At 42.2% G+C, this 25,211-nt stretch overlaps 1 protein-coding gene across 1 annotated transcript; it reads left to right on the forward strand.

Moving 5' to 3' along the window:
* The first annotated feature begins 10,296 nt into the window (after positions 1-10,296).
* On the forward strand, positions 10,297-24,991 carry fbxo33 (F-box protein 33). The gene is made up of 6 exons (XM_004559321.5): positions 10,297-10,868; positions 13,498-13,608; positions 15,325-15,485; positions 15,571-15,779; positions 15,884-16,181; positions 16,667-24,991. Exons 1-6 carry the CDS (start codon positions 10,435-10,437, stop codon positions 16,930-16,932), a joined length of 1,479 nt encoding a protein of 492 aa, XP_004559378.1. The 5' UTR covers positions 10,297-10,434; the 3' UTR covers positions 16,933-24,991.
* The last annotated feature ends 220 nt before the right edge of the window (positions 24,992-25,211 follow it).

The following is a 25,211-nucleotide window of genomic DNA, read 5'->3' on the forward strand; positions in this document are numbered from 1 at the left end:
GCCTGCATAGCCTTATTCTGCCAAATTATTCCCCAGTTACCACTACTCCCCTCGTCCTTTCCCTTTTCTTTCATTAACCTTTCAGCTGTTTTCCTCAATGACTCTTTCTGCTTTTTTGCTTCTTTAGGCTGGTGTGTGGAGTTGATGACTGTCTCAACACATGTTAATTGTTCTCCCAATGTGCTAAGAATAACACCGGGACCCCAACCATCATCATTAGTTTCTCGATCTAATTCTCCATCCATTTTACTGTCAATGGAGGAGTGTTCTTTTATTGATTTTAAAGGAGAATTTGGGCCAGCTGGGTTTCTGCCTCTGTTAGGCACTAACAGCTGGGGCGCTGCTTTAAAGGTGAGTCAGCACTGAAATATCCCTTCAGGTGTTACCAAGCTTCTACCAAACCGGAGTCTGGCGGGTAACCTTGCCTAGAGCTTCCTGATAGGGGTGCTAGTTGGTTGTCACCTTGTTCACACGTCTCATTCACACTTCATACATTACCTGCAGTCACTCATTACCCTCCTTATGTATGTAATAAATGTGTAAAAAAAAAATTCTATGTGTGGTGTATTATTTTAACCAAAAGAGGAACCTAGTTCCTTTAATTGTGTAATCTGTGAACAACGGAGAACCAAACTGTCCTGCCCAGTGTTCCACAGCAAGCATTCAGCGTGTATTTATGTGTGTCCAATATCAAACAGAACATCAAAACATTTAAAACACTAAAATCATCGGGGTTTTAAGAAGAGATCCGTTTTCTCCTATTGATCAAAGGGACCCCTCCTTTGGACTCCAACCAGTACTTCTCCTTTTTAAGTTTTAGAGGATCTTTTCTAATAAAGTCCTCTGGGCCTTCCTAACCCTTCTGTAGTTTAGAGAATATTACTAAAAAATATTCTCAAGGCCTTTAACCTTTTAATTTGTTTAGAAAGGCGTTACTAATAAACCCTTTCAAGGTCCCAGACCTGCACTGAGGTATGTATCCGACACCGGAGAGCAACCCGTCGGCTGCAACCGTGGTCAGACCTCAGTTCACTCTTATCTTTATTCACTTATTCACTTATTTCTTATTCACTTATCTCTTATTCACTTATTTCTTATTCACTTGTCTGATTCTCAACAAGCCTTAAGTAAGCCAGACAATTTTGGTTATGAATTACTAGGAGTTTGGACACTAAGTATTTTTATAATGTTCAATATAGCAGAAATAAAAGGTCTGCTTACCTTGTTTTTGTGTGCACACAGCTTTTGTCCAAACTCCTTTCACTCAGACCACGGCCGAAGTCCTCCCATCCGTTCCAGTTGACCTGGAGCGGATCCTGTTCGTGACGCCAATTGAAGGATACAAAAAAAACAACAACAGCAATAGAATAATATTAAACACAAAGTGAACCCGTCTTCCTTCATTAAATAGGTTCTTTTAGATGTTAAGGAGGAATTGACTTAACCAGGCTGGCGGAGAATGAAGACAACCGGACACCTGCGGCAGATGGGGAATCAGTGAACTTTTATTGAGACAGAGACAACCTCTCAACACAGCTCACATCAGGAGATTCCCAAGATTTGCTGTGAGGATGGGTATATATTCTCTAAAACTTACAGGAGGGGGTTGTGAGGAAAGTGCTGCATTAGCAGAAAAACAACTCCATAAAAGGAAATCGGCCTTGGGTGTTCTAGTCTCTTCGCTTGCAGATATCTTGCACCTGCAGGATGAGGCGATCGCTTCTTATCGCTCTCAAGGCCAAAGTCGTGAGCACATTTTTATTACACAGTTGCACAGTAACTTTAAAGCTGAACAATATTTAAAGCTGAATAATGTTTGATCAGATTATATTTTCTTCAGTGGGGAAAAGTAAACAAAGCTGGGGCATAGAAGCGGAACAGAGTCGTATATGTGGAGGGACAGTAACTGTGTGTATATGTAAGCATTTAAACACTGCAGAGAGTAGAATTAACAGTATTGTAGAAATTCATTTCACCGAAACAATAACGTGGCGCACAGTGTGACGCATGCACCAGTTTATTGTATTTCCAGACTTGCTTTCGGCACAATTTACAGTGCACGCTACTCTGTTTTTTGTCAGACTTGAAATAGCCGAAATACCTTCACACTACGGAACTTCTTTGGCTCTTCCGTTCGACAATCTCTCCGGCATTGGAACCATCATCTGTTTTCTCTTCGGTAACCTTCGGTCACGCTCGGTTGATTTTTCTAGTCGGCACACTCATTTCCTCCATTACCCGGGCGGTACGGTGGCTGGCTGCTTCCCAAACAAATACACATGTGCGGCTTGGCACTTGTGCTGTACGTAACAAGTCACGCGACGTGACACTGCGGCTGTGATTGGTTCGGCTCTGCGCTACTTAATTTGGATTGGCTGACCTTTTTTAAAAAAAAAAAAAAAAAAAAAAAAAGAGGACAAGAGCGGCGAGGTCTATCGCGATAGTTTCATTTCTCTATCGAGTAAAAGTTATATCGCGATACATATCGTTATCGTTCTATCGCCCAGCTCTAGCAGTAGCAGCTCTAGCTCTAGCAGGCTGGAGAAACTGATCAGGAAGGCTAGCTCTGTGGTCGGCATGAAGCTGGACACTCTGATGACAGTGGCAGAGAAAAGGACATTAAAGAAACTGATGGACATTATGAACAATGCTGGGCATCCTCTGCACACGGCCATTAACAACCAGAAGAGTCTGTTCAGTGACAGGTTGCTTCTCCCCAAGACAAGAACTAACAGACTTAAAAACTCCTTTGTCCCACACGCCATCAAACTGTTTAACTCCTCTCTAGAGGGGAGAGGGAGGGGAAACAGGAGGACAAAGGAGGGGGGAACAACTAAGCTGTAGTGCCTCTTCACCTCACTGTGCAATACCTTGTGCAATACTTTTTGTAAATAGTCAACAGTGCAATAGACCTCAATACTTGAAATGTGCAATTCACTTGTATTTTTATTTTTATTCCTATTTATTCTATTTATCCCCTTCGTATATTTTATTTATATTTGTCTCTGTATTTATATATGTGTGTGTGTGTGTGTGTGTGTGTGTGTGTGTGTGTGTGTGTGTGTGTGTGTGTGTATATATATATATATATATATATATATATATAATATTCTGTAACTCTGTAACTTCTGTCGGTGCTGTGCTTTTTTTGGAAATCGAATTTCCCAGAGGAACCCACCCGAGGGATTAATAAAGTTCTATCTTATCTTATCTTATCTTAGCAGGACTTCTTTGAGCAGTTTTGTAGGAATGGGGTCTAAAAGACACGTTGATGGCTTGGAGGAAGTAATTATTGAAGTTAACTCAGAAAGATCAATTAGAGAAAAAGAGTCTAACTTAACATCAATGGTACTAAGAGTAGCTGTAGATAATATTACATCTGTGGGATGATTACTGGTAATTTTTTCTCTAATGATAAAAATTTTATTTGTGAAGAAGTTCATGAAGTCATTACTAGTTAACGTTAAAGGGATTGTTGGCTCAAAAGAGCTCTAACTTTTTGTCAGCCTGGCTACAGTGCTGAAGAGAAACCTGGGGTTGTTCTTATTTTCTTCAATCAGTGATGAATAGTAAGATGTTCTGGCTTTGAGGAGGGCTTTCTTATAAAGCAGCAAACTATTTCTCCAGGCTAAATGATGATCCTCTAAATTTGTGACACGCCATTTCCTCTCCAGATTATGAGTCATCTGCTTTAGGGTACGTGTTTGAGAATTATACTACGGAGTCAGGTACTTCTGATTAGAGACCTTAGTTTTCACAGGAGCTACAGTATCCAGAGTCGTACGTAGTGAGGAGGTGAAATTATTAACAAGATAATCGACCTCTGTTGGGGTAGCGTTCAGATACAGTGGGGCAAAAAAGTATTTAGTCAGCCACCGATTGTGCAAGTTCCCCCACCTAAAATGATGACCGAGGTCAGTAATTTGCACCAGAGGTACACTTCAACTGTGAGAGACAGAATGTGAAAAAAAATCCATGAATTCACATGGTAGGATTTGTAAAGAATTTATTCATAAATCAGGGTGGAAAATAAGTATTTGGTCAATAACAAAAATACAACTCAATACTTTGTAACATAACCTTTGTTGGCAATAGAGGTCAAACGTTTACTATAGGTCTTTACCAGGGGCCTGTTCTTCGTACCTCGCTAAGTAAGTTAGCTGGATTAGATTGTTGACGATTTCGCGTGATCCTGGATCGTTCGGTTCCCCGAAGCTCATCCGGGACTTGCTGTCATAGCAACAGAGCCGTAAGCGTAAACCTGCTCGGGAGCAGGTTCACTTTATGTAAACAGGATTAGATCGCGGCCACGCAGGTATGTCCGCTTCATTTATACGAAAGCAACAGCGATATTCCACCACTGTTTCACCATAAATAAATAACATCAATGTAACTAAAGATAATGCAGCACCTGATCCTTTTATTGATGTCACACAGATACATACAGGTCATTTCCTAAAAAAGGGAAATGTACTATTAACATTCTATTACATGTATGTGATTATTACAGATGTAATTCATATTTCAGAGTAGTAATTGTAAATTACTTCGTGTAATCAAGATGAGAGACCACGGCTATAAAAGCCAAGGTGGATTTGGGAAGCCTGTCGCAGCCATGTCCTGTCCGTTTACGCGAGAAACCCATTGCGGAAGGTGCAAGATTGATAAGGGGAGTCCTCAGAATTCAGCGTATATTGCGGGATAGACAGGATCCTTTAGCTCAGCGCGACAGTGTGCTCATTGAGAGATATCGATTTCCCCGTGAGGGTATTATTTACTTAACCAAATTGTTGACGAGGGGGTGCAGGACCACCACCTGTCTTTTTTTGCTCTGCCCTTTTCTTGGTTGCTGTTATGAACAAACAAACAGATTATTTCAGGGTCTCTTTCCAAGAGACGAAAAGCAATATAAGTGATAGATATTACCATTCTATAGAATATTCTTATATTTCACTTTTACTTGTTCCCATGTTCTAGTGGGTCCTGTTGTGGCTCTAATGTGAAAGAGGATATAATATAACAATATAATATAATGTAATATAATATTGGATAATATAGTGTAATATAATAAATCTACCCTACCGCCTACTGGTGTTGGCCAGAGGGGCCGATGGCGCGATATGGCAGCCTCGCTTCTGTCAGTCTGCCCCAGGGAAGCTGTGGCTACAACCGTAGCTGCCTCCACCAGTGTATGAATGTGAGAGTGACTGAATAGTGGCATTGTAAAGCGCTTTGGGTGCCTTGAAAAGCGCTATATAAATCCAATATATTATTATTATTATTATTGTTAAATTACTTACGAGTTTAATTTGTCAGCAACTTTCTGCCAGCCCTCTCTCCTTGCTTTTGCAGCCTTTGCAGTGTTCCCTTGCGTTCTGATTTAACTCTGAAACTCCTGAAATCCCTCACTCAGGAGTTCTTGCTCTGCTGCCGAAAAATACCGAGCCGAGCGCACTCCTTCGACATTTTCGCCGACCAATCAGAGGGTTGCCGATCACTGTTTCTGCTATCGATGCGTATCCCCTTTTACGGCACCCAGTGATCGCACATTACTTCATCCAGCTGTACTAATCGTCAACAGCAGGTGTGTTCGGGGAACCGGATTAGCGCGCTCACGGTTAGCGCGATGGTTTGGTCTTGGATGTTTCATTTGATCTTGGATGTAGTAAGCGACGTACGAAGCACAGGGCCCAGGTTTGCACACACAGTAGCTGGTATTTTGGCCCATTCCTCCATGCAGATCTTCTCGAGAGCAGTGATGTTTTGGGGCTGTCGCCGAGCAACACGGACTTTCAACTCCCGCCACAGATTTTCTATGGGGTTGAGGTCTGGAGACTGGCTAGGCCACTCCAGGACTTTCAAATGCTTCTTACGGAGCCACTCCTTTGTTGCCCGGGCGGTGTGTTTTGGATCATTGTCATGTTGGAAGACCCAGCCTCGTTTCATCTTCAAAGTTCTCACTGATGGAAGGAGGTTTTGGCTCAAAATCTCACGATACATGGCCCCATTCATTCTGTCCTTAACACAGATCAGTCGTCCTGTCCCCTTGGCAGAAAAACAGCCCCATAGCATGATGTTTCCATCCCCATGCTTCACAGTAGATATGGTGTTCTTGGGATGCAACTCAGTATTCTTCTTCCTCCAAACACGACGAGTTGAGTTTATACCAAAAAGTTCTACTTTGGTTTCATCTGACCACATGACATTCTCCCAATCCTCTGCTGTATCATCCATGTGCTCTCTGGCAAACTTCAGACGGGCCTGGACATGCACTGGCTTCAGCAGTGGAACACGTCTGGCACTGCGGGATTTGATTCCCTGCCGTTGTAGTGTGTTACTGATGGTGACCTTTGTTACTTTGGTCCCAGCTCTCTGCAGGTCATTCACCAGGTCCCCCCGTGTGGTTCTGGGATCTTTGCTCACCGTTCTCATGATCATTTTGACCCCACGGGATGAGATCTTGCGTGGAGCCCCAGATCGAGGGAGATTATCAGTGGTCTTGTATGTCTTCCATTTTCTGATGATTGCTCCCACAGTTGATTTTTTCACACCAAGCTGCTTGCCTATTGTAGATTCACTCTTCCCAGTCTGGTGCAGGTCTACAATACTTTTCCTGGTGTCCTTCGAAAGCTCTTTGGTCTTGGCCATGGCGGAGTTTGGAGTCTGACTGTTTGAGGCTGTGGACAGGTGTCTTTTATACAGATAAGTTCAAACAGGTGCCATTCGTACAGGTAACGAGTGGGGGACAGAAAAGCTTCTTACAGAAGACGTTACAGGTCTGTGAGAGCCAGAGATTTTCCTTGTTTGAGGTGACCAAATACTTATTTTCCACCCTAATTTACGAATAAATTCTTTACAAATCCTACCATGTGGATTCATGGATTTTTTTTTTTCACATTCTGTCTCTCACAGTTGAAGTGTACCTCTGGTGCAAATTACTGACCTCGGTCATCATTTTAAGTGGGGGAACTTGCACAATCGGTGGCTGACTAAATACTTTTTTGCCCCACTGTAGCTGCTCTGCTCTATGTTGGTACAGGGCATTGAAGATGATAACAGTGGGTGGATTATATACTTAAACTTAGTTACAGCGCTTTCAGAAAGACATCTACTTTGATAAAGTCTACTCTCCACCGCTGTGTAATCAATTATTGTAAATGTAAATGTTATCAGGAAATGATCAGACAGGAGAGGGTTTTCAGGAAACACTGTTAAATGTTCAGTTTCTATGCCATATGTTAAAACAAGATCTAGAGTGTGATTAAAGTGGTGGGTGGGTTCTTTTACATTTTGAGAGAAACCAATTGAGTCTAATAACAGATTAAATGCCATGTTGAGGCTGTCATTTTTAGCATCTACATGGATGTTAAAATCATCCACAATAATTATTTTATCTGAGCTCAGAACTAAATTAGATATAAAGTCTGAGAAATCAGACAGAAACTCTGTGTAAGGCCCAGGTGGACGATAGATGATAACAAGTAAGACTGGTTTCTGAGTTTCACAGCTGGGGTGGACAATGTTAAGCATCAGGCTTTCAAATGAATTAAAAGTCTGTCTTGGTCTTTCATTAATTAATAGGCTGGTGTGAAAAATTGCTGCCACACCGCCCCCTCGGCCTGTGCTTCGAGATTTCTGGTAGTTAGAATGACTCGGGGGTGTTGATTCATTTAAACTAACATAATCATCCTGCTGCAACCAGGTTTCTGTAAGGCAGAGTAAATCAATTTGTTGATCAATTATTAAGTCATGTACTAACAGAGACTTGGAGGAGAGAGACCTAATATTTAATAATCCACATTTCACTGTTTTACTCTTTGGTTCAGATGTGGATACTTTATTGTTCTTTCTTTGTAATTGTTTATGTTTAAGTTGTTTGTTGCTGGTTTTTAGTTTGTTTTTTGTCTGTTTGGGAGCTGACACAGTCTCTATGGAGATGGGTTTTTTTGGGGGGGGGGGGGGTAGCAGGAGGAGAGAAGCTGCAGAAAGGCGTGTAAGACTGCAACTCTGCTTCCTGGTCCCAACTCTGGATAGTCATATTTTGGGGGGTTTAATAAATTTGTCCATATTTCTAGAAATGAGAGCTGCTCCATCCAAAGTGGGATGGATGCAGTCTCTCCTAACAAGACCAGGTTTCCTCCAGAAGGTTTGCCAATTATCTATGAAGCCCACATAGTTTCTGGGACACCACTCAGACAGACAGCAATTTAAGGAGAACATGCGGCTAAACATGTCACTCCTGGTCTGATTGGGGAGGGGACCAGAGAAAACTACAGAGTCCGACATTGTTTTGGCAAAGTTGCACACCGATTCAATATTGATTTTAGTGACCTCCGATTGGCGTAACCGGGTGTCATTACTGCCTTCGTGAATTATGATCTTACTGAATTTACGTTTACCCTTAGCCAGCAGTTTTAAATTTCCTTCAATGTCGCCTGCTCTGGCCCTTGGAAGACAATTGACTATGGTTGCCGGTGTCTCTAGCTTCACATGTCTGAGAACAGAATCACCAATTACCGGGTGTGTTGCCGAGTGGGGAAAAACGGTTAGACACATGAACGGGTTGGTGGTGTACCTGGGGCTTCTGTTTAGGACTATGCTTCCTCCTCACCGTCACCCAGCCGCCCTCTTTCCCCAGCTGCTTGGGGTCTGCCGGGGAACAGCTAGCGGGGCCTACGCTATCTTCGGCTGCACCAGCTACAGGGGCCTGGCTAGCTATGGGTGAATGAAGGGTGCGAAGCTGAGTCTCCAATTCAGTAATCCTGGCCTCCAGAGCTGCAAATATGCTACATTTGTTACAGATATCATTACTGCTAAAGGAGGCCGAGGAGTAACTAAACATCTGACACAATGAGCAAGAAAGTGCAGGAGGGACAGGTGAAGTAGCCATGGTGCTAACGAGTCGGCTACGAGCTAAGCTAAGCTAGCGAAACAGTACAGAGACAGTGAGTGAATACTTTGGCTATAAATTAGGTAGTGAGTACACAGAAAGTGTGCTTCGGATGAAGCACGTGAAGATTATACTATGAAAAAGAATGTATTTAAAAGTTGTTAATTAAATTGCTACGCAAATAAGCTACTCAGAAACACCACTGTGTTTGAGCAGGAACAGGAAGTGATACTCTACCGCAGAGCGAGCGAACACCAAGTGACAGCGCCACCAAGAGTCAGATGAAACGAGTGTGGACGCAAAGTAATGATCCCAAACGCAATCCATTTGTGGATAATAGCGCTCACTGTGGTTCGCTGGAGACCCAAAGCCTTAAAAATGGCTTTATAAGCCTTTAGATAGATGTCACTTACTTTGTTTCTCATCTGTTCTTGAGTTTCTTTAGATCGGGGCATGATGAGTTGCTTTTTTTGACCTTTTACACTTTACACACTGGTGTCACTATGTTTAAGTTAAACAATCATTCATTATGGTTATAAAAATTTCATCAAAGGTAAAATAGACAGTCACAGAGAGATTTTAACTTATCAAATGACTGCAAACAACTACCTTACCCGAAAAGGCTAAGGCATATCCGGAAACTGAACACAAAATAACCAAATTAAACAAAGAAAAGGCAAAAGAAAATTAATGGGGAAAAAATCCGGGACTCTCCACCAATTGCTCTTAGAACTGAAGAAGCTTCTCGGATGAGAGGTGAAACGTCTTCAAGAAAACCTTTCCAGTTAGTATGTCAAAACACATTTCATCTTTTTTCAGGGACTTTAGAGTTTACGTACATTACAGTAGGAGTATATTAACAGTTATATCATTTTTTTTGTCTTCTATAATGACATTAAAAAAATAAAACTCCCATTACCATTCAGTTTTTGCTTCCAGACTTTTCACATTGGATGCAGTTCATTGGTTAAAAATATGCTGTGAAAATTATTTTCATACCATGCATTTGTCCTTGTAATTTTTTTTCTTTCTTTTTTTTGAGTGTGGCATGAACTGGAGGGGGTGTGTCGTGCTGGAAACTTACTCCAAAATAAAGATCATGTGGAGGCTCGGGTTTTTTCCAGCCGAGAAACACTGCCCTCTAACGGAGCACGTCAGTATGGCAAAAATAACAGCACCTTCGGATGAAACCATTCAAGTGACAAGGTATCGATGCGGCCACGGGTTACTCCAAATCTGATGAAAATACCACTAAGTCATCAGCGTGGTAGAATAAAATATTAGTGTTAGGAAATAAAAAAGAAATACCTGCGATGGATGCTTTGATAAGGTTTGTGGGGATTGTTTCCGTCCCCGTGTAATTCGGTGGAGTGGTACGTTCCAGTAGTATTGAAGGCAAAGCTGAAAACGGTTTGTTTTTGCCGAGAGGAAGAAACGTCGCTGCTATTCGCAGCTGCTACCTCGTCGCTTTAATAAACGGTTGTGACATTTCGTTTACGTCTGGTTGGTTTTTCGACAGCAGCTTTTGCCGTTTTTAGCTCGCCATGGCTCTGTGCGGGGGTGTCGGAGCCATGGCTTTGCCCAGCGAGCTTATTGTCCACATATTCTCCTTTCTGTCCGACCGAGACAAGCTCCGGGCCTCGGCTGTGTGCTCTCGCTGGAGGGAGTGTTTGTTCTACCCCGCGCTGTGGACCGAGCTCAAACTGCGAATAGGTGGTGGTGGATGCTCCAGCTCTGACGAAACCCCGAAGCTTGAGTTCCTTATGCGAAAGTTTGGCTCTTTTGTGCGAGACTTGCAGCTAGAACTCGCACCGGTGGAAGGAAACCTTAGCCATCAGAACAGCGACCCGTCGTCCGCCAGAGTGGACCAGCCTCCGGGTCCCGATAGCGACCCGCAGCACAAGGAGCGATGGAGGGATGCCGTGGCCACCTACTTGGACCAGGTGTTATGTGTGTTCACCAGCATCCGAAACAATAGGTAATACTAGAAAATAACCTCTGAAAATGTCTGCTTTGATATTTTTAATTGGAGTGAAAAATTCGCTTGACATGTTCGCCCTGTTTTGTTTTGTTTTTTTTTAATTTCTCGGGTTTAGATGCGTCGCAGTGAGCTAGCAACTGGCTAGCTCAGTTAGCTATAAACAAACCCTGGCATTAGGAGTTACGTAATCATGCCAGGTCTTTGCAGTGGCAGCAAGCGTTATGCATATGGTTTATTAAGGGCACCTTTGCATGCATAAATTAAATGGTGGTGCATGTGCGAGGCATCTGCATGCCTTTTGTCACCTGTCCTATTTTACACTTCTCATTATGGTCTCTCCATAGCAGCAGGTACAATGCAGCACTGGTGGAGGCTAGAAGGCTTTGTTGGCTGTGACTTGCTGATATCAGCACTGACACACACACACACACAAATATACAGTGTGTGGATGTATTTAGCCTGTTGTCCGTTTGTAGGACGTGATCACTTATATTCTCTCTCACACACACAAAGGATAATTTCTCCTACTCTGTCAAAATTTGACACTGTTAACGCTTCTAATTTCATTGGTGCAGCTGTGTCACACCTTTTTCCACCTTCTCCCGTCTTCTTTACAGTGTTTTGTGATGCTGGCATTCAAAACTGGTTGCTTTGTCTTAATTCTACTAAAGGGGTTGAAATATTTGACATTATTTTGTTGTTTGTTTTAAAGTTGTTTCAGTTTAAGGATAACTTAAACCCTTTCCCACTTCCCTGCTGGTGTACAGCTTTACTAGCTAGATCCAGAAAGTTGCATTTGGTGCCAATGCTGTCTTTTAACTGATAACGTTTCAGTTCAGTAACAGGCTGTTGTTTTTATAAGCTTCAGCGGCAAAGGAAGGATGTTCTCCCACTTCCTACACAACACTTTCACTGACTATCGGTGTGTATCAGGCAACATATAGACACCAATAATGATCTATCTGTGGTAATCCACTTCCAGACACCTGATTTATTCAAACACACTTTTAAAATGTGACAAATTTGGGTTCATCCAGATGTAAAATTGTGAAAGTGGGCTTGGTGGGGAAAGCAGAACTGAAATAAATGGATGAACTTGTTCCACTGATCTCATCATGGTGATGAAGCATTATGAGAATCTAAGAACCATGGTCTGTTTTGTGCATGGTAGTTTTGAAAAGATCAGGACTACAACCTCTAACTTCAGAGCTCGCTATTGGGTAATGAAAAGCCTGTTTTTTGTTTGTTTGTTTGTTTGTTTTTGTTTTTTGTTGTTGTTTTCTGGGGGGGGGTTGTTCCTTTCATTTAGTGCACTGAGCCAGCTCCACCAGCACTGACATATGTTCCGAATAATGAGAACAGGCAAGTTGTTGTTTCTTTCTAAGGGCACTAAGTAGCTGCACATGAGCCCATAAACCTGAACTCTCAGCAGATACACAGGAAGTGGGTATATCAAATGTAACATGCGCTTCACCTTGCAGGTACGCCTGTGCCATGTGCGGCTGTATGAAACCCTTGTGGTTGCACTGGTGCATGTGCGACACTTATGCAGGGGATATGTTCCCATCAGTATTGAGTTGGCTAATTCAGACATTTAAAAATGTTGGGAAAATGGCCTACAACAGGAACTGTTTTCAATAAATGATGGCACTTTGCGAAGTGTTGATTGTAGGGATGCACTAATTATGAAATTCTGGGTTAATGGAACCTGTTTGACTATTATTTGAAGACTACACATCACCCAGATAAGGTTCATATTTGTTTATAATGTAATGGCTGTTGGTATCTTGTGTCGTTGTACTGTTGGACTATTTAAAGGTCGTCATTATCATTCATAGGGATGCTGACTTTAAGCACAATCATTATGAAAACAGTAAAAATAGTGTTAACTGATTTCTTAAGATATTCATATACATGTTATTGTCATTTGCAGTTATTTGATTGTAACTTATGTCTGACCAAATTAAACTGAAGTGATAAAATGGCTTAAAATGTTAAAATGTAAATTTTCCAATACGTTTATAACATGAATAAATCTATTGCCTCTTAATCCTGTTGGTTCATTTAGCCAAAACAACACTGATGTGAAAGAAAATGTCATCCTATTTGCAGATAAACCTGCCCTTACCTCTTATGTTTGTAACCGGTCCTATAAAGAAATTCGTCCTTTCTGCTTTTCGCCACGTTTATGTTGGTGATCTTCCAAACATTACTATCAAAAGAGGTGTAGATCGTCTGTTTGAAACAAGGTAATTGGCTGCATTGTGACCACTATGCTTACATTGACTGCATCAGTGTTCGAAAGAATCAACTTTGGCGTATACACTGCTGCTTGATCTTTGCCAATCTATTTTGGGTGCCAGCATATAAAGGGCTTTCAACAGCACTGCGGGAAAGTGCAGGGCAGCCATAATTCTGTGCGGGATAGAAAGCAGCTCAGGAGAAGTGAAGACTAAATTACACTGAACAAAATTGCTGCAGTTTGTTTAACAGGTGAAACCTTTTTTTTAAGTTGTTTGGATCAGATGACTCATCTGACTTGCTGCTGTTGATACAGGTGTTCTAGTAATAACTGCAAATTTTTTTTTTTTTTTTTCTCTAACTGTACGTGTCTTTGTCTATTCAGAAATCTGCAGAAGCTGAGTCTGTATGGAGACACATTCATTCTCCAGCAAGAGGGACTACTAGACAGCTCTCACCTGCATGTAATCCACCAGGGGGACAAAAAGATCAATGAGTAAGTCACAACATCGAAGCATGAAAACAGGTTTCACTGAAATGACTGACAAATGTGATAATTAAAGCTGCATGTGGGTGTGAATGAGTAATATTTCCAAAACTGCATCTTCTTGTTGTTATGGAAAGTCTGCGGTGTTTGGTGTCTCTAAAGGGCAATTAATTTACAAAATTAAGAAAAGACAGTTTTTCATCACAGGACAGTCTTTGTCCACGTCAAACACTCAAAGTGTGTGTCTGGTTTCCGCCTAGAAAACTGAGTAGCAAAGCAAAGCATTGACTCTCTGAAAAAGGAGCGTTTGTTTTTGTGTGTTGTTGGTGTTTAAAAGACTGAGGGCTTTAAATAGTGGTCATTTACATAACCCAGTATCCAACGTCTATGTATATCGACCCTGATGGAAAATTTTGATTCCCATCAAATCTGAATGCATGTACACACCTCTGCACTGAGCAGACAGCAAATGAATTAAACCAATACGGAAGTGCCAAAAATGCTGGCCACTTGAGGCTGGCTCCAAAAGCAAATCAGTCCCAATAGACTCCATTTTTTAAATGGCCAACTTTACAGCTTTAAGAAACATATTTACAGCTTGAAAGAAAAGCTCCTGGCTTTAGAGAGAGAGTGAGAGTGTGTGTGTGTGTTAAAGTAAAAAGACAGAAAATGTTATGACTTGAATCCAGTTTTATGTTCTGTCAATTTGTGTTTATTAATTGCAGCAGCCTAAATCAGTCATTGCATTTGAGTTCGGCCCTCCTGCTGCTATTTCTTATTTATTTCCCGTCATTCTCTGAGTGTTTTTGTATTTGGGACACACGTTATGGTGGATGATGGATAGCCATGCTCTGATAGGTACATGTAGATCCACTCCCTGTCTCAATGATGAGAAGTGGACTATGAAGAAGGTCACACAACCTCGTTTTTTTTAATACAGTGTTTGTGTCCAGTATGCCTCCCAGACAGCTCTCACTTTTTGGGGCATGTACATGGGATTTCTTAGGGTATTTAGAGGATGAGGACAGTGCCTTGTTTTTGTTTCTTGAGGTCCAGAGCGTATTGTCCAGCTGCAGTTTTTACTGATGTACAGTAACATCCACATGAATGCAAGGATCCCAGATTCCTCAGCAGAGTGATCCACTGTAACAGTATGATCAATAGCATTCACTTAACTGGCGAAGAGTTTCATAGTTGGCCGGTTTGTGTCAGGTGTTTTTAATGTCAGTTTAACTTACAGAGCACATGGACTACTGGCTTTTCAGAATAACATGCACATCATTGCCTGCCTTGATAGCTTTTTGTCTCATTCACAGCAGTTGTGGATTTGTTTTGTAGCTGAGCAGTAGTTCAGTAAGTGATGTTTAAATAAAAATGAGATTTCAGTGTAGCTTCTGTGCTCTGTGGTTTGTGTTGTAGACACAATTGGCCATAAAACACTGTGTGAAATGCACCAAGTTGCTGAGCATAGCTCCACCAGTCTGATTGTAGTGTGTGTGTCGAAATTGTTTGGACATCATTACAATAGATCCATTTTAGGCTTACATTTAAACACATAAAGTCGGGACATTTTGAAAGTGTATATACCCTGATGATCTTTTCTTTCTTTACTCCACTGTCAGGAATGATTTTGGGGATTGTTTTGTTTTTTGTTTTTTAAACCAGATTTGACGGCAGCTGTAGTCATTCTGGTTTTTTAAATGGTCTTTCTTTGTCTCTCGATAGAATCCAACAGTTGTTTATGGAGGTCCTCTCCAACAGCAGGCAGCTGAGGTGGCTGTCTTGTAGCTTCATGCTGGGCCTGGTGACTTCCTGTTCTTTATCCTGCCTGTCCAATCCTTCAGCTGAGACCCTACAGCACCTAAGTTTACTGGACCATCAGCTAGGTATGTCTGTTACATCATATAGTTTGTAAACATTATGTGACAGTAATGCTGAATAACTGAAAGTTTTCCTCCGAATTTCCCTCAGGGCCCCTCGTCTCCCCATCTGAGTTGGATCGCCTCTCTAACCTTCATTCTCTGGCTCTCGATTTTACTGACTTTACATCTGAGCTTTGTGGTTTGCTGGCATCTCCACGGCGAACTCCACTTCATCGCCTCTCCCTGCTGCTCAACGGGGCCACCCTGGAGTTTAAATCATTAGAAGGGACCGCTACAGAGGATAACTGGAAGGCACTGGTACTGCTGTGATTCTGTATTGTGGCTTTTATTTCATGCTGAATTGAGGCTCTGTGTATTTAGTAAATTGTAGCATATCAGTAAGTTTACCTGGTCTTCCCCAGGTTCGTGTAAGCGCCAACCTGCGAGTGTACGTCATGGCCCTGGAGGTCGACAGCTCTGAGCTCCTCAGGGTCCTAAAGCCGAGCCTTCCCCTCGAGCGACTTCACCTCGACAGTTACAGCATGCCGGTGACCGACGCCACACTGGAGCTCATCTCCCAGCAGTACAACAAAACGCTGACTCACTTCCTGCTCCTGAGGGATGGCCCTGACTTCCCTGACCTCAGCATCAATCGTAACGAAGACCCTTTGGTCCTCTTGACATGGAGATGTACTCAGCTGGCTGTACTCGTGATACATGGTGAGTTCAGTTTTGTTTCTTTGATAGAATGTGAGCTGTAGTTGGTCAGATCTGTGTGGCTAGTGGTAATAATTCCATACAAAACAGGCCTGTAGTGACTGTTTTCTAAACAGTGCAGCAAGCTGTGGACTTACTGTTGTGACTGTGGACACACCAGTCCAATATTTTTAGATTGCATCCCTGGAAAAAGCTGAATAATTGTATTTTTTTTAAATATATTTAAAAGCCAGTCTACAGACTATTATTTAATTCAGTGGTATGCTTACTACACTGCGCATCGGCAGTAGTGCACTGGCTGCTAGCAGGAGAGCTAATGTAGCTTGAAGGAAGCCAGCAGTAAAGTAACTGCAGAGTTCATTGGCAGTCTTGCCTTCCTGTAGGCCGTATTAAAAAGAAGTTGTTATGGTTTGTTTCGAGTATAAATCTGCAAAACATGTTCATTATTAGCTTTGAAATCTGAATGATTAATGCCTGAATCCATTTAGGTTACACTGTGTGGTCCCATAACTTGGTGGCCATCTCCCGACTGCGAGGCTCCAGCCTCCGTGTCCTGACCGTCTCCGAGGAGAGCATCGACTTTGATCCAGACCAGTCGGTGTGCGTAGAGGGCGACCCAGTCCACAACCTGGTGAAGGAGGTTTCTCTGGGCCTCGGCCGTGTCTGGCAGCCTTGCCTGGATTCCAGCGTGTTTTTGTCCGAACCCACCCAGCACTTCCATCATGAGCTGCGCGCCTTCAGCATGGGCATGTAGACGGGGGATGGCAAACCCAAGACATCACAGCCTAAACTGTGTCAAGACCAGACCAGACCAAGACCCAACGAAAAATCTAAAGTGGAGCTTAAGAATAGTCTATAAATTATGTGAACTGACGTGAGCTGATTGTTTTTATTTTTTAAATTTTTTTTCCATAATTAAGTCTGACCATTTTTCAACGTCGTCTTGCTTTGCTGCTCTTATTATCCAGTTGGCCAGTTGCTTGAAAAATGGATTCAGCTTCTGATGTTTTAAATATATGTATATTGCAGATAGGAGTATTCACTTAAAACTGGATTGCTAATTACAATCTGAAAAGCATTCGGTTTGAATATCACACAGAGATCTGACAGCTGGCAGGACTTCACAGGTTTTAGTTTGTGGGTCAGCGTACGGCTTCCAGCGCCCGCTCAGCTCAGTCTGGTCTGGTCTTGCCCACAAGTATTCAGAGCTCTCTCCTTCACCTTAATAACCTCTGGAGCATCTGTGTAATGTACCTTTTGATTTGTTTTGTTTTCCTTTGTTTTTTAATTTGACTGTTTCCATCCCTCCTTGCTCTTTGTATAACCCAGTTGAGGTTTCTTTTTCCTTCTTCCCGCGTGGTGGTTCCCTTGCCTGTATTGGCTTTGTGTGTATTTAAATAGAGATATATTATTATCCTGCTCACTGCTAGAACAGGACAGGCAGGCGGGTTGAGTGATGAACTGTAGGAATTTAAGAAGGGTTGTGTGTTCAGGCACAAGCTATTAGCTTTAGTTCTTTTGTTTCTCTTTTTCTTTTTTTCTTTTTTTTTTTAAATCTTTTTTAACAAACCATTGCTCTGTGTCCATCTGTCTGGAGTCTGTAAACTTACTGATTAGTAACCTCCTGGGTAACACAACCATAGCTGCTTCTTCTGTTGCTCTGAAAGAGCATCTCGTGCACTTGTCCACTAGTTCGAGAGCCTTGCCAGCCGGGTGGGAAACGCCACTGTAAAATGGCTGTGGCTGCTGCTAGTGAGTTTTAATGTAACAGCCGTGTCATCACCATGACTGATAATTATTGAGGGGGGGGGGGCGCGCGCGACTCAAAGCCAAAATAGTTTAGGGGTTTTGAGATCCTTACCGATGGTGTTGAGGAGAATATTGTTACATGCTTGTTGCCAACACACTTTGCACCCTGCTCACTTGTTGACTTTCTAGGGAAACCTCAGCGTTAGCTAAATGGGGAAGCCCCGTATTCTGACTCGCTTTCAGGGCCAAACCACAAAATTCAGCTCATCACAAAACGACAACTAGAAATTCTTTTTCTACTTTCAGGATGAATATCTCTGCCTTTCTGATTTCAGAGCCTTCCAGTTGTTTGTAAGAACGCAGAAGGGATCAATGACACAGTCAAAAATCATGACGCTGGAGGGCTCTGAGGTCAAAAACATCTTCAAGTAGTCCTTCATATTTTTTTTTTTTTTTTTTTTTTTTTTAAGAGAAAACGGGGTTTTGTTCCTTAATGCCATATGTATATTTGTGATTTAAGCAATCTCTTTTGTAACAGCTTCCAAACTCTTGGTGAGGCCATGTTAGAACAGCAGCAGTATTCTGCAGGAGCAGCTATCACACAGGTCATGGCAGCAGTACTGTTGGTAGGAAGAGCTCTTCTTTCTTTTTGAGGGGGAACAAATCATGATTGAGAGCAAGGAGGGAGGAATGGGTGCATTGAATGTAACTTAATTCATTTCTGACGCTGTTGGCCAGCCATTGAAGGCTTACTCTTGCTGAATAGCTGAGTTTTAACATTGTAGGTTTCACTGACAGCCAAGACTGCTCCTTTTTTTTTTTTTTCCCCCCCTTCTTCCTCTTCCTCCTCCAATGCAGCAGCACAGTAAGGTTTCGGGTCATGTGACGAAAGCTGCTTCTGTCAGTCTCAGGTAGGCTTTTAATGTCTCTAAGACCAGCAGTGGTGGCAATGTTGTGTAGCTTGTGTGAAACAATCAGTTAATGTGAGTAGAAGTTTTGTTTTTATTTTATTTTCTTTGGATTATTTTCTCTTGAGTCACAGTTGCCTTTTGAAACAGCCCCTTGTTTTCTGGCTACAGTTGTTGTTATTGATGTTGTTGTTTATCTTGCCATCCGATAGACCCTCAGTCGGAGGGGTCAGCAAACCTAATCATACATTTGTTTTCAAAGATTATGGTTGATAAAGACTAAAGAATGGCACAACCATGCTGCTTGCTGCACGTGTCTTATATCTTCAGTAGATGTGAGGGACTGAGAGGCTGTGGGGTGGTTCAAATGAATCTATGCTGTCAATGGGGGACCTGCTGGGCCCAATTAATGTTTGAACTGATGGTCGGTCATCTGAGGTGAAATGCTTTGGCACTGTGGGTCTGGCTGAGCTTGTCCTCATTCATTCACAATTGCATGACTTTGATTAAGTCAGTGTCTTTACTTGTCTGCTTTCAAGTGAATGCGATCACTTTAATACATGAAATGAATGTTAACAGCTAAAGCGAGGCATCATAGACCAAATGACTCCAGATAGACCCGAGCACCATCAGTTGATTACTGGGCTCAGTATAGCAGTGTGATCCTACAGTGCTGTGACTGCTCAGTGGCTATGAGGTCCTATTGGAGTTTTCTGAGCTGAGTTGAGGTTTTAACAGGAAAAATGGAAGTTGGGTTAGACTTTAGACCCAAATTTCGTGAGTAAACGAGCCACTGTCAGAAAAGCTGCCCACCCAAATGGCTTCAGCTCAGGCATGGATTTGCAAAGATCGAGGACAATGGCACTGCACACTGTAAAGGTCCATATCAGGGTCTATAGTTTACAGTGTTGACCTTAGTGATTTTATTCTCTTCCCCATGGACTGATATGGAACCAGTGTGCTAGCACTTTGTTAGTTTCAGAATGAATTAATCGCAGCGACTGGCCCCGGATACCAAATGTTTGCTTGTCTGTTTAAGGGGACCTTGGTGGTTTAGCCATGATAATCTCTATAGTCCTTGGTTCATATCTCAGGATAAATGCACTTTGGTACCAAGAGTTTCTTTTAAAGGCTGTTTGTGGCTGTAAATAGCTCTGTACACTCAGAGGGGAAACGTACCAACATCACACATTCAGACCAAAACGTGTTGGTTTTTTAATGTCATCTTTTTCCACGCTCCTCCTCCTTCTTTCTTCTTTTTAAAGCTCTTTTATGTGAGAGATGTTAGAGCTGTTAGAGCTTCGTATTGTTCGTAGATGTCAGACAGGTAAGAGGTGTAAAAATGACGGCAGTGTTTAGTAGAATGTAATGTCAAAGTAACTGGTCACCTCAAATAAGCAAGTAGATTTATTTTTTTTAAGAAGCTGTTCCACTCTCGTTTCATCAGCACTTTCCTGTCTTCACAAGTCTCTAGATTTTATTGGCTTCATGCTAGAACTTAGATTTGGCTGTTTATCTGCCAAAATTAAAGGAAGGAATGGTGTTTTTACCAGAGATTAAGCTCAGATAATCAGAATTACAGTTCAGATTTGTTAGCTTGCTGAAATACTTGCGCCACAAAACTAGAAATGGAAAAAACTCTATTTTAGTGAAGGCACGTTTAGAGAAATCCTGGTTTATCCTTCCAAGGAGACAAGAGGTCAAACAGAAGTGCAACCAGTCCAGCATTGTGGCCAATAGCTAAATATTGAGCCATCTTGTGCCTGAAAGCCTCTGAAGTCTCACTGCTTTTCAAACCTTGCCTGTCAGAAAAATATTGGCTTTGTTAGGTGTTGTTATTATTAGTTCAGTTTTTAAGGGTTAAAAGCTGCAGTGATGAAGGCTTTAGCAGCCATCGTGTTTTGATTCCTCTCGGATCCTGCCTACATTTTTCTGCTCAGCTTTTCACTTGTATGCAGTAGAAATATATAAATAAGATGTTTTTGGCTGTGCAGTCCCATGCGATGTATGCATGCCTGTGTGTATTTGTAGGGGAGAGGGCGAGGCTTGCTCGTGTTCACCAGTGTAGTCTTATCACTTCTTCTGCAGCGGGAAACAGGAACAGAAATCATTCGTTCTCAGGGTTCAATCGGTTTTTGGAAAAGGAGGAGGACGATGGAAACCTCAGGCCTGAAGCTGAAAGAATCTTAGGAGTCACTGGATCTGTTCTCCACCCTTGATGTGTTCTTAGCTGCCAAAGACCACAGAGGAACAAACTTAACCCAGACACAAGTCTATCTGAAGTGCCCACAAAGACACACACTGACTGGAGGCTGGTCCAGTATTGTTTTCTCCTTTAAAGCTCCTACTTTTCTGATATTTCTCCACTCCTTTTTTTTTCCTATGTTTATTCCACTGACTATTAATAGTCTGTTTGGTGTCAAACTCTGCCCTTCTTACACTTTGGACCATACTGGATGTGATAAAATGTCAACAGTCTCGCCATGTGGTTGGAGTGAATCCAGACCTGAGAGCAAAAGGCTTCCCGTCTGGTCATTGACTGTGCCCTGTGTTTAGAAACACAAGAATATGGGTTTTAAGGCATTATTGGATCAGCATTGCTGCACATCTTGTACAGTGTTACCTCTAAACGGCACTCAGGGTCTACAGTGCATGTTGCTTAAAGTCCAGTCCAGTGCAGGACACTCCTACAGAGGCTTAAGCAGAGTGATCTGGAGTTTTCCTCCTCCTTTCTCTTCCCTGTCCATCGTCTGTTTCACTGTGAGGAACAAATGAATGTAAAACTAAGAAGGTTCAATCTCAGTAAAGTCAGGGACTAAACACTCTCGCAGATGCTTCCAGGAGGAGTTGCACCCTGAAAAATGGCAGAGTGAGGACAAAGGCCCATGTGTCTCATGTGATGTGGTGTTTGGCCAGTAAGCCTGTACCCAAGGTCGAGTTTGAGGGGAAGTGTTTAGTCCTGAGCTATAAAGTGATTTGCTGCTAGAGATCTTCTAGGAACGGGACATTCCACACAGGCGTCGCTCAGGCCGTCTGACATGCAAACAGTTTACTGCTGCAAGGTCTGCAAGAAGATTATCTACAGAAACTATATATTTTTTACTTTGAATGGTCTATGTGTGAAGAGATCAGAGATGCATCTAGAACTGACGAGTCACACCAGATTAGCAGCTGGTCTGAGCAGAGTGGAGGTGTGATAACACTTAGAAATGGTTATGAAGGGTGTTGTTCATTTCAGGAGGTAAATTGAGTTTCTAATGTGTGTTTCTGCGATGCCATGCTTCAGCATTCTGAGGCCATATTGTGTCCGGTACACAAAGTCACAAAGGACAGAGGGGGGGGGGGGTGTGACAAAAGCAACTTGACTATCACAGTGCTAAAAAAAGAGGGCTGTGGAATCAGGTGGTTTCACATGTTGAGTCAGTCTGGCAGGTGAAAAACAGGACTGCATGTTAAGGACACAGATGCATGTTCACTTTGGATGCACGGGAGCCTGTGCTGGGCTGACTTTTATAACATATGCAGACGGAGTTTGTTTGACTGACACAAAGCTAGCAGAGCCTTATTTTTAATGAGTCCTGCCATTAAAAATGACAGGTTTGAAGGCTCTGGAGGGATGATGGGATGTCCGTTATTCAGGAGACCATTACCAGCACTTACTGCACATTCAAGTGGCCACAGCCCTTTTGACCATTTTATACTTTAACTTTTTTTTTAATTATTTAGCTTCTTTTTATTTAATTTTTTTCTTGTGCTGTTATGTGCATTCAGAGAAATCCTTGAAGATAACTGGGCTCACATGGCCCCTAAATGAACCCACAGAGCTGGCCTCTAATGCACTCTATCTGAGAAAGTTGGCCTTGGTGGCATGCTTGCAGAACTGTAAATATACTGTCCAATCAAGGCTGTTATACAGAGGGATGGGTATGAAACCTCTGTGATAGCCACTGCTAATTCCCTTGACATGGACAGGGTCATGAGTGTGTGTGTTATTTTAGTACCAAAGCAGCAGACTGTGTCAAATCTGCATCCGCCTAAACGCGGGCTCAGAGCCACAGGCAGACACTCATCACAAGTTTCATTTCCACTTTGATCGTTGCTTAGACTCGATGCCGACTCGAGGGTTTGTGATGTTGACTCTCAGAATGTTCTGGAAAATGAAACTTAAATAGTTTAAGAAGAAGAGGTAGTAAGATGGTTCTGGGCCTGAAGCCTTCCCTAAAAGACATTCAGGGCTGGTTCAGTGTTTCTGGTGGATTAACATGAAGAGACAGGGTTTCCTCATAGCAAGGTTGTATTTCTTTTTAGGTTTGTTTTCTCATTTAAATGCTTTGACCACAGACTACTACCAGTACATGCAGGACTGAATGAGCTCACAGAGGGCTGGCCGCATGCAGGAATGTGACAAATCTGATTAGCTTCCTGATGTGTTTCAGTAACTTGGAGACAAACACTGGATGTGCATTGCACTGGTATAAAATCAGTCCTGTAACAGAGATAAGTACATGTGTTTGAGGCTAGATGTACTAGCACTGACAGGAAGTTTGGACACTCCGGCTTTTAGTTTTCCTGCTAGCTGATGATGATGATGATGATGATGATGACGATGATGTCAGCCTGGGTGCGATAGTAATGGTGTTATCATTTACTTGCTTCTCTGTAGATGTAGAGGCGAAACGACAAAATGGCACTGATGGCATTAACCTGGCCAAATTCTGTCAGTATCGTTGATGCATGGCGAGATTCACGCAGCGCCTGACTGTATCAGGGACCTGATAGATATTCATGCTCAGTGTCGGCCAACTATCTCCATTTAGATCTCAGCTACTGTGGCTGTGATGTTTCTGGCTGGTAAACAAAGTCGTTCTTGTCAAGTCTGGAGAGCCAAACCTCCTAATTAGCCAGGCAGGCAGGCCTGCTGCCCAGTCCAGCAATACAACTATGCAAGAGGAATGCATATAATCCACACTCATCCTCTTTTTCTTTTTTCTTTTCCTCCTATTTTTATATTTGGTTTTTCTCACTGTCATACAATAGAAACGAAGATGTAAACTAATAAGAACTTGCAATGACAATACTTGGCCTTATGATGATTTCTGAAATCTTATCATTTAGTTTTAAGATCTTTTTGATTCTGGTCAGCCAGCCCAGCGACAGCAGCGGTGACGGCGGGCTCACTCTTGGTCTCTGTGAGACTGGCTAGATGGCCCCAGTTTTATCGTGGTACGAATGTTGTGCATTTGTTTAAAATCAGGACAGTTTGCAATAACAGCAGTCTTACTAGTGGCCAGAAAGGGGGCACAAGCATTGCTGACCGCGCCCGGCTGCATCTTTAGAAAAACCATAGAGGAAGAAATATAAACTATATAGATATCTAAACTCACACAGTGCATATTTGTATAGGTATCAACAATGCATTACCGTGGTATACTCTTATGCAACACATGTCCGGGTTCAATTTATGAACATGAAGTATACTCTGAAATCACGCAGACTTTGTAAATCAGAAGCTCTGTTGTTGTGTTTTTTGCAGAAATGGTTTTACCATCGTTAATGTTGAATATTCTGAGCGTAACGTTCCTGTGTGACTGTGTCGGTTAACGTGAGCACATAGCACCGGGTTATTACCTCCTTTCTGTAAGCAGGGAACCAGACTGAACCCAGAACACAGCTGGATAGACTTCACGTACCACAGAGCATATTTCAGGAAAAAAAAACTTCCAAATCTGTTCTGCACAGAGCTTTAAAAGCGAGTCAATTCTGTAACTCACCTGAGCTATATCAAACAGACCAAGGTGTGATTAAAAGGATGGCTTGTGGATTTTTAAGACCAAGCAAAACAGAGTTTTACCCTAAATGTCCACAAGAAAAGGCACAAAAGTGATATTTGAAATTGTCCCAGCTGTTTGTTTGTTTTTTGGATTAGTCTGCAGGGGAAGAGTCCTCTGGAAGTAAGAGGACAGATTTTATCATTGAACAGTGTTGATCCATGACTCTGTGGTGAAGAAAAGGGAGGACGCGTTATAAACCTCCACGTAAAACCTCTGAAATGACAGATGGCATACAATTGAGGGGTCAACCTGCCGAATGTTGATTTGAATTATTGTGGAATGAATGCTTCTCTTTTAGTCAGTGAATAAAAATAATAAAAAGTCACTTGCTTCGTTTGTCCTTTTTTTTTTTTTTTTTTTTTTTTTTTTTTTTTTTTCCTTCTTCCCCCCCCTTAAATCCATTAAAAAACTGGCATTGGAAAGAAGTCACCTGTCGTTCTGCAATCTCCAATCAAACCAAACCAGACCATAGTTATTCTGATTTGAAATACCACAAAGAAACAAACAATAGCTGCAGATTGTGCATGAATGTCAAGTAGACCCTA

Source organism: Maylandia zebra, linkage group LG19 (genome assembly GCF_041146795.1).
Source record: "Maylandia zebra isolate NMK-2024a linkage group LG19, Mzebra_GT3a, whole genome shotgun sequence".
Classification (NCBI taxonomy): domain Eukaryota; kingdom Metazoa; phylum Chordata; class Actinopteri; order Cichliformes; family Cichlidae; genus Maylandia; species Maylandia zebra.

Bases quoted from the DNA above. Each gene is read 5' to 3' on its own strand.
- fbxo33 (XM_004559321.5), top strand. From the start codon at position 10,435: ATGGCTCTGTGCGGGGGTGTCGGAGCCATGGCTTTGCCCAGCGAGCTT. The intron at 10,869-13,497 runs GTAATACTAGAA...TTGTCTATTCAG, and splicing joins ACCAGCATCCGAAACAATAG to AAATCTGCAGAAGCTGAGTC. The intron at 16,182-16,666 runs GTGAGTTCAGTT...GAATCCATTTAG, and splicing joins GGCTGTACTCGTGATACATG to GTTACACTGTGTGGTCCCAT.